General features: G+C 39.7%; 1 protein-coding gene and 1 long non-coding RNA gene across 3 annotated transcripts; both read right to left on the minus strand.

The window, feature by feature from the left end:
- Nucleotides 1-481: 481 nt before the first annotated feature.
- Nucleotides 482-3,751, minus strand: LOC133000403 (uncharacterized). Of its 2 annotated transcripts, XM_061070332.1 has the most exons (4): nt 3,327-3,751; nt 2,597-2,749; nt 2,317-2,409; nt 482-2,096 (listed from the first exon to the last, which is right to left on the minus strand). In XM_061070332.1, exons 1-4 carry the CDS (start codon nt 3,678-3,680, stop codon nt 1,776-1,778), a joined length of 921 nt encoding a protein of 306 aa, XP_060926315.1. In that variant the 5' UTR covers nt 3,681-3,751; the 3' UTR covers nt 482-1,775. The 2 variants fall into 2 exon arrangements, with proteins under 2 accessions (XP_060926315.1, XP_060926316.1); XM_061070333.1 differs by lacking the exon at nt 2,317-2,409.
- A 61-nt stretch (nt 3,752-3,812) lies between these two features.
- On the minus strand, nt 3,813-7,742 carry LOC133000697 (uncharacterized). The gene is made up of 3 exons (XR_009678212.1): nt 7,689-7,742; nt 5,815-5,891; nt 3,813-4,310 (listed from the first exon to the last, which is right to left on the minus strand). It is a non-coding gene; the product is annotated as an uncharacterized LOC133000697 (long non-coding RNA).
- Between the last annotated feature and the right edge of the window lie 754 nt (nt 7,743-8,496).

Below are 8,496 nucleotides of genomic sequence, written 5' to 3' on the forward strand. Positions count from 1 at the left end.
ATGTAGCTTTGACGAGAGATGGGAGCGGGTAATATGTATGTTCTTGCAAGCTTTTCCAGGATTACCAACCCTACACTCTTAACCCGAATAAGTTGACATTACTTGAAAAAGTTAAGGAAACCCGTTGCCTTAAACCGTTTAAGTTTTTACAAAAGGTAAAAACTAAACAAGTTAAGTTGTATTAACATAAAAACCTTAGTTGATTTGGTCCACGTTTTCGAGTTTACATTAGTAATCTAAACTCAAAATCATAAGTTAACATAAATTAATTCTACTAGAAAGTCTAAGTGAATTGAAATTATAATTTTAAGTTAAACAAACTAACATGTTTAAGTAATAACAACTACAACATTATTTAACTCTACTTAAAATCTTTTGTTAATGTAAGTGATGTCTTTAAGTTTAATGTAATCATATTGAGTTTGCAAAATGCATTGTTTAAACAAAATCAAATGAAAAGTAAGACATTAAACAATACATATAAATGCTCCAATGTATTTTATTCTTGAAAAAACATTTCAAATGTATTACAGTAATACAAAAAAACTGCCTGTAACACTTTGTTTGGTGAAGGATCACAGACGTACTGTATAACAATAGCTGCTATATCCTTGTAAACATTATGACCCATACATCAGTGACTTAACTAAACTGGAAATAAAAATGTAACACTGTTTTAGAGATTGTATTAAATCAACTGAGTACCAAATGCAGTCAAACATACACCTCTGTATCTTGCACTGTACAATACAAGTGGCTGAACATTTGTTTTACTTATATCAGTTTTTACATACCACAAAGTAATAAACACTGAGTCAGTGTTGACATTTTTGACTTTTGTCCACCTATTAGAACAATAAACAACAAAGCGTAATCGGCCTCTTCCACTGTTGCTAGAAGTACTGTTATAAACTAAGGCAAGTAAACCACCCATGACAATCGTTCTCAAATAGCTTGAATAAACTAAATAAAAATTAGTTTGAGAGGGATTATAAAACAAAGCATTTAACAATCTGATGTATGTATAAACAACAGGACATATAAACTGGCTACAAGCCTCTAAAACTTAAACTGACTGGAGAAGGCCAGATAAACCGTGTCAATTTTCCAATCAGGTGAACACAATATTCAGTCCTGAGCATACACCACAACACATATTGTACCATGGAACACACATGGCTGGACATGACTGTCTGTCATTAAACTTAAATAAAGTCTTGTATAATACAAAATAACAAAAAGCTGTTTTACGTTTCCTCTATCAATCGTGACGAGGGGGAATTAAGTTATTTGAAGCTTGTGTTGTAGTTGACAACTAATTCTATAAATTCCAATTTTATAAAGCTTTCCTGCCTCAGTGGGCACAGGTGAGTTAGTTATGTCATCATGGCTATGCAGTCAGCAGCACCAGATGGCTGAAAGTGATGATGTCACTAGCTGGGGTCAAGTGCGTGTCCGAGTGCGAAATTGTGTTTTGTTATGTGCTATTCACATGTAGCCAGACACCAAGCTTGTGGATTTGTCCATATGAGACCGAAACTTTATATATAATTATACATATTATACATCTAGTGCTAACATCTTCATTTATGTTCGTTAGAAAACTACAGTCAGAAATATACACACAGAATTTTTTTTACAGATACAGTCATGTAGAAAGGGCAAAGCAACTTGTGGATTTGGAGTTTTTGTGGGTGCATGGCCTTTTTTGAGACCATCCATTGAATATGAACTGACCTAAACCACATTGACACAGTGACCTTCACTTAGGATCATTACATTTGAAGTTGGTTTTTCAGTGTTTGCAACCTTGGTTTTAACGCACTCTGGCCCAACGATAGAAGTACCTGTTGAATGAACTGGAATGTGTGCTTCATCGACTTGGGGTAGTTGAGGTGAAGTGCGTATGCAAGTCCAAATAGAAGACAAACAGCCCTCGGCAGGTCTTCAATGTTCCCCATCACCACTTTTCCCTCAATGACTATCTTCAAAGATGCTGGATAGAGATGCATGGAAGATGACAGCATTGCACCTTCCTGCTCAACAAGAAGGATCCCAATGTCGATGTGTTGGTAGGAATCATCATCATCAGAGTCCTTAAGAAGACAAACATAAGAGCACAAAGACATCTCTGTCATTAAATAAACATCAGTAACGTTTAGCAATGTAGCTTAGTCATGGGATAATGCGACACATGAGGGAGGGCTGAATTGGTCATGATTAAAGGAGTAAATTAACAAACACATCACCAAAAAAAAAGCAACATTATACTTTCACAATTTTATATACCCTTTGATAAAGAAAGAGGTTACTTACAAAGCAAGCTTTGAAAAAGTCGTTGGGGTTGTCCTGAAGAAGGATGGGAAGGCCTCTGAGCATCATTGTACGAATATCTGTTGGCTCTGTAGTCTTTTGGAGAGTAATATGACAACAAGAGTTAGAAACTGTGGATGACAGGAAATTAATGGTTTGTATGCGAGTGCTCAAATAACCAAGCAAAATTTGTATTGTACTGCACAATTAATAAAGTACAACTTTTTTGGAAAATGACATAAGCTGTGAAAACAATGCAAGTACAGGATGGGTATGGACCAACCTTGGTCTCTTGTGATAGCTGAGTCAACTGCTGCCCAATGATTCCTCTCTTACATCGAAATATTTCAACAAGACGAGGACTGTGCCGATCGATGCCATCAAAGAATTCTTTTTTGAGGTCCTTTCCCACAATCCTTCTGAACTCCATGTAGATCTGAAAAATACAGACAAAGTTACATTAAAAATATGTATCATTTAAAGTTTTTACAAGCTTTCAGACAAAAACAATACAAGTGAAGTAACTTGTGACAACTTCTTCAGATGTAATAAAGCAGAAAAACATAACATGCCTCCATACTGCTCGTGTGGAGTCTTCCGAGTGTCACCAGGTTACGACATTCAAATTCAACTTGAAACTGCGTCATTTACACCAAAATGTCCACTACCTGAAGTAGCTATGCTACTGCACAGCCTAGGGCGAGGGCTTGTGCGGAGTGTGCTAGGGTGAACAGACTCCAGAGGATATCAGAGGACATTTAGGCTAAAAACTTGGTGTAAATGACGCAGTTTCGAGACGAATATGAATGTCAGGGCTTGGTGACACTCAGATGACACCACTGATGGAAGCAGAATGGAGACATGTTAGGTTTTTTTCTGCAGTTTAATTACGCCTGAAGAAGTGGTCACAAGTTACTTCACTTGTATTGGTGCTTTTAAGTGTTTTGTAGACTCAAACACTTCACCCACCCCTCAATATGACCTGGTGGCGAGAATATCATGTGTGAACATACCTGGTCTTCTATGAATAGAGCAGGCCAGCGTTCCATCATCGTGCTTATGGCAGGTTCAGAGTCCACCACCTCTTTTCTTCTCAAAGCAAATGTCAAGTCCATCATCTGTTTCACAGGTTTTCCATTTGGTTCTCTCTTCTGCATTTCATCAACTAAGTCTTTGCGGGCACCCTCAAGGGATGACTGATCAAATCCCTCTGGAAAGTTGGGCAAGTAGTTGAGTTCTCCTTTTTTTGCTTTCTTAATATTTTTCTTAGCTGGTTCTCCTTCTGCCGAATGCGCTCCCCGTTTACCTGCATTCACAGCAACATCAAGGCATCCGGATCTTCTGCACTTTGTTCTGTAATTTCCCATTTTGAATTTTAGACTGTTTTTCCAACCACCACAGCGACTGGTTGAGCCTCGTTCCTGGAGACATGGGTGCTTGTTTATCAGTGCTGCAGCAACTTTCTCAAACTGAGCATTATCTGGATATGCTGTATATGTGTAAATGCTCTCTGCCAGTCGTTCCAGGATCTCATGCTTCAGTTCTTTAGATACTTTCAGGGGTGTGCCGTCACGAAAAAACAGCAGATCTGCTTGCCTGAGTCTGTATGCCACATCGACAGAAAAATTTGGGATTTCAAATTGTTCTGGCCAATGTTTCTGTCGCTCCTGTGATGATCTGGAGAGGATCTCCGTATCTGCCGTACTGTGTGTGTCATTCAAAATGTCATCAGACATTGAGACTGATAGCAGCTCCAGGATAGGGATGACTTTCAATGTTGGTTTTTCTGGAAGATCCGCAATATCTGTCAGATTGCATAGTTCGTAATTAAAGTCAGGGTCTTGGTATTGGAGACTGCAGTTGTAATCAAGTCCAAGTGATTCTTTAAGCTTGTCTATCAAATCCTTGACTGTGGTAGGCCTTGTATTCAGGATGACTTTTCTTATGTCTGCCTCCGTGAGAATGACCCTCAAGGTCATCTTCTGGTGGGCCGCCATCTTGGAAATAAAATAATAATTAGGGCCCGAAAGAACAGTTGGCTAGATAGTTGATACGATAAATCATGTAGTTTGGTTAATTTCAATGCACTTTTTTTTTCTTGGTATGGGTAGTAGTATAAGTATAACAGTAAACTTAAAATACAAATGTTTATGTGACAAGTGCAGTGCATCAAAAAGTAAAAGTTTAGCATGTCTCTGGAAAAAGCAGCAAAGTATTGACTGTTTTAGCCTATATTTACACTCATCAGAAGCCACATTGCATGGACTTATTGCAGAGATCATGTTTGGCTTTTTAACACTGAATAAAACGCCTAAATGTCACTATTAAGTTGTCTCCAAATCTGTACGCTGAGAGAGGGAAAACATCATTTAGCTCTTTGAGTTGCACCACACATAGAGAGGGGTTGATACTGCCACAGAGTTCAAATGATCTGAAATGTTCATGGTACCATGCAGTCATTGTGTTGCAAACAAAGAAGATCTCTGCATTAACTGCCACAATCTGTTTGATCTGCTGGAATTTCGGGAGGCCAGCACAAGAGCCAGCAGAGAGTATCATATCAGCACAATATTTAATTCCATCAATGAAGATGGAGGATGCAACCAAAACTGTTGCAAGCTGAGGAACTTTCTGGCTGAACACTTGCTGTACATTCTCAGGATAAGCTGTGATTGATGCTGTAGAAACCTTTTCCATTTGAACTGATGGCTTGAAAAAGGAACTTGTGTCTAAATAGTAAGCCATCATTTTCTGGTGCTTTACAGCCAGTGTAAGAGCTACATTTCTGAAGTTGTGAGCATTGCGAATGGCCCGTTTGAAGAATTTGTGCTTTCCCTCGAAACGCATTGTCCAGACATCTGACAGTGGACCGAATGCCTTTATCATTTGAGGATAATGCTCAATGAAGTGGTGTTTTGGACGTAATCTGTAATTAGGGAATGTGGTTTGCAACAGTTCCCTGTGTTCTGACACTTTGCAATCAAGGAAATGTATCGACTCTTCACTGTGCCTTGTGGCTACAGCCAGCTCAACAATATCTTTGAGGAGCATCAGAATGGTCCATGCATTGTCTCCTTCAGGTACTTTCTGGCCAATAAGAAGTGGGAGCAGTCTGATTAAAGCCCAGTTCTCATGGCCATTTCCACCTATGGTGCCTTTGTTTGCAAAGCCTCGGGCAATAGGCTGAGGCTGGTCAGTTTTGTCACTAAAAACATATGCAAAAGATTTGATGGCATGGTTCAGTGTCTCTAAAGTGAAATATTTCTTAGATATCAGGTCTGAGATGCAGAGCGCTAACTCAACAGGAACAACACCTTCTAAGAGGTCATGCAGAATGTCAGGGGGATAACCACTAACCACATGAAAGTGCTCCAAACTGTCAGTCAAAACACATCCTCGTTTCACACCATACTCCCTGGCCAAAGTGGGATCTTGATGTACCTCCTGCACCTGTCGGTTGTGAGTGTCTTTAGTTCTGGGTTCAAAGGTGGCTGAGCTTACCTCCTTTTCTTGGATAGCGCTCCTTGTCGCCATGCAGAACCGGCAGAACCTGTCCACTGTAAAGCTCTCAAAGAATCCTGCCAGAGAATGAGCAGCTAAGTTATCAGCAGCCACATACAGCACTGTGCCTTTGACACAAGCTCCCAAATTCTCAACATATAGACCCTGTTGCTCCAAAGAAACCAGATCTTGAATCAGAGGATGGAGAATTTTAGAATAGCCATATTCTTTCACATAATTTGTTTTGCATAAAATAGCAAGCTGAATGGAGTGGAGGGTGGACCTATATTTTGATGGGACATTAGCTATCACCCAATAGACTGCACACATTTTGTGTTTCTTTCTAGATGTCCCTAAAGGATTTGAAACTTCAAAATCATCTATGTAAAGTCCAACAGCAATTTTGAACTCCTCCCCTTTAAGGAGGTCATTTTCTTTACAGTATTTACCATCTCTGTATGTACTGTACTCGTGTGGCAGATGCTTTTTTACTGGAAGAGCTTTGTCTAAAATATCTGCCTTGTTCAACATTTTCTGTAACATGGCATGCAAAGGAACATATACAGCACTAGATTTCTTTCCCTGATCGATAATATACTCTACTGGCCTAACTACAGCAAAGTTTTTGCTCACATATTTTGCTCTCCTTTTAGTTGTTGATAAGGAGCCATCCTTGCCACAATGTCTCAGTATGACATTGCTCTCTGAGGCAGCCTTGACTAACTGCCTTACAGTTGAATCATCCACATCCATGTGTTGTTTTAAAAATTCCTTTACTGAATTATGCAGCAGCGGCTGGGCCAGTTCACACATCTGTAAAAGTTGCTGTATGACATCTTGTACAGAACTTTCTGGAATGTGAAGGATGGTTTGCATCTTTAAAAAAAGAGCAGCTAGGTTGTGCTCTAACTGACTCCCTAGATCATGGAGCTCGTCGTTGCTGGAATCCTCACTGTCCTCTAAATCAGTGGTGTCATTTGAAGGTGCATGCTCTTCCTCAACAGTTTCAATAGTTACATTTGAAACAATTTCTGGCTTGAACATCCTCCAATTGTCTGTTCTGTGCATCTTACTTCTATGTGCATTGAATGTGGAGTAAACAGAAGTGTGGAAGTTGCATCCTTTGTATGGACACTGAACTCTGTTATTAACTTTTAAATGTGTACTGCGCAGGTGAGTCAAAAACACTGCCTCTGTGCAGTGTGCAGCAAAATCACATAACTGACAATGAAAGGTCACTTGGGCAGTTTCACACATGTGTGCCTCCTGTGCATTTGGGTGAATCTTAGATAAGTGTACCTTAAGAGCATTTATGGAATTAAATGTGCACAAACATTCTTGGTGTAAGCAAGGGAATGCTACAGTACTGGTGTAGCTCCCATGTTTCAACCTGTAATGTTTTAAAAGGTGAGCCCTTTTCTCAGATATAAAATCACAGTACTTACAGTTCCACTGCATTTTCACAAGAAAGAGAAAATTAAAAAACGTCAGCCTAACAGCTTAGTTGCAGTAACATTAACGCATTTTTAATAGATATGGTTATGAACAGAGTAGCAATAGCTAGCGTTAGCCACAAGCACGTGCTATCATAATGCACCTCACTAACACCAAGCCTTTAGGTCACTGTTCCCAGAGATATCCACAGATTGTTCAACTAAACACTCGCCATCCCACTTGGTGTAGGATTAATAAACGCTGCTTAAAACAAAAGAAGAAAAAAAGGTTTTCAAATGAATGCTGAAGCTTTGTGGTCGGCAGCTATCTATGAGCCGACAGAAAATCACATTGACACGAGTTAACTTTAGCTTGTAAGGCCACTGGACCGTCTTTTTTGTAGTAACATATCCCAGAAAGCTACTGAAAATTATATTTACCGTTCCACTTGGTTTAGGCTTTCAAACTCGCGCAGGGTTGACACGGTCGAAAATCACTCTGGAAGCAGCAGCAGCAGGTGTCCTCACAGTCACTCACACCGGGCCGGCAGGCATGTCCCAACATGCCACCGAGCAGAAATTCAAATAGGCCCCTCCCCTTTCTTACAGAAAAGCGACATTCTAAGTCACCTCTGCTTAACATCATTAGTAACGTTGTGTGTTTCAGGTGAATAGTGCAAACAACTCATTTGATTAAGTAATGACATACTGTTTTCACGAAACTAGACATTATAAGTAATGACCACTAAACAAGTTTAGTTCAAATAAAATCCGGGTTAAGAGTGTAGCTAAGTGTTATTCCAAAGATGTGAAGTCAGGTTAGACTGTGAAGCACAGAAACTGGTACACTTTATATTTCTAGATTTTTGGAACAAACAGAAGAGCTGAGAGTGAGGGCTACCATAGAGAGATACATTTATTTGTCCTTTCGGAAATTCATCATGAGCTACACAGCAGTCGTCAGAAACTTAGAGAGAACGATAAGACCTTTAACACCACCAAAAACAGCACGGACATCACACATCACCACAGACAGCACACTTATCCTGTCAAACAAATTGCTCTACATGTTATAAGGTGCGGCACCCTCACACGACAACATTCAGTCACTTTCACAGTTTGTTAAAGAGTGCAATACTCGTGAATACAAATGATCCGCGAGTCCTGGTCGTTTGGAAGGATGGCACCTTGAGGCGTCTTCCTGATGGTAAAAGCTTAGTTATGGCCAGCTCGTTCTTCAACAACTGAC

The sequence above is a fragment of the Limanda limanda genome, chromosome 4, assembly GCF_963576545.1.
Source record: "Limanda limanda chromosome 4, fLimLim1.1, whole genome shotgun sequence".
Classification (NCBI taxonomy): Eukaryota; Metazoa; Chordata; class Actinopteri; order Pleuronectiformes; family Pleuronectidae; genus Limanda; species Limanda limanda.

Excerpts from the sequence above, each read along its gene's own strand:
- LOC133000403 (XM_061070332.1), bottom strand. The coding sequence starts at position 3,680 with ATGGGAAATTACAGAACAAAGTGCAGAAGATCCGGATGCCTTGATGTT. Across the intron at positions 2,750-3,326 it reads CTCTATTCATAGAAGACCAG|ATCTACATGGAGTTCAGAAG; the intron begins GTATGTTCACAC and ends TGTATTTTTCAG. Across the intron at positions 2,410-2,596 it reads AGCTATCACAAGAGACCAAG|ACTACAGAGCCAACAGATAT; the intron begins GTTGGTCCATAC and ends ACTCTCCAAAAG.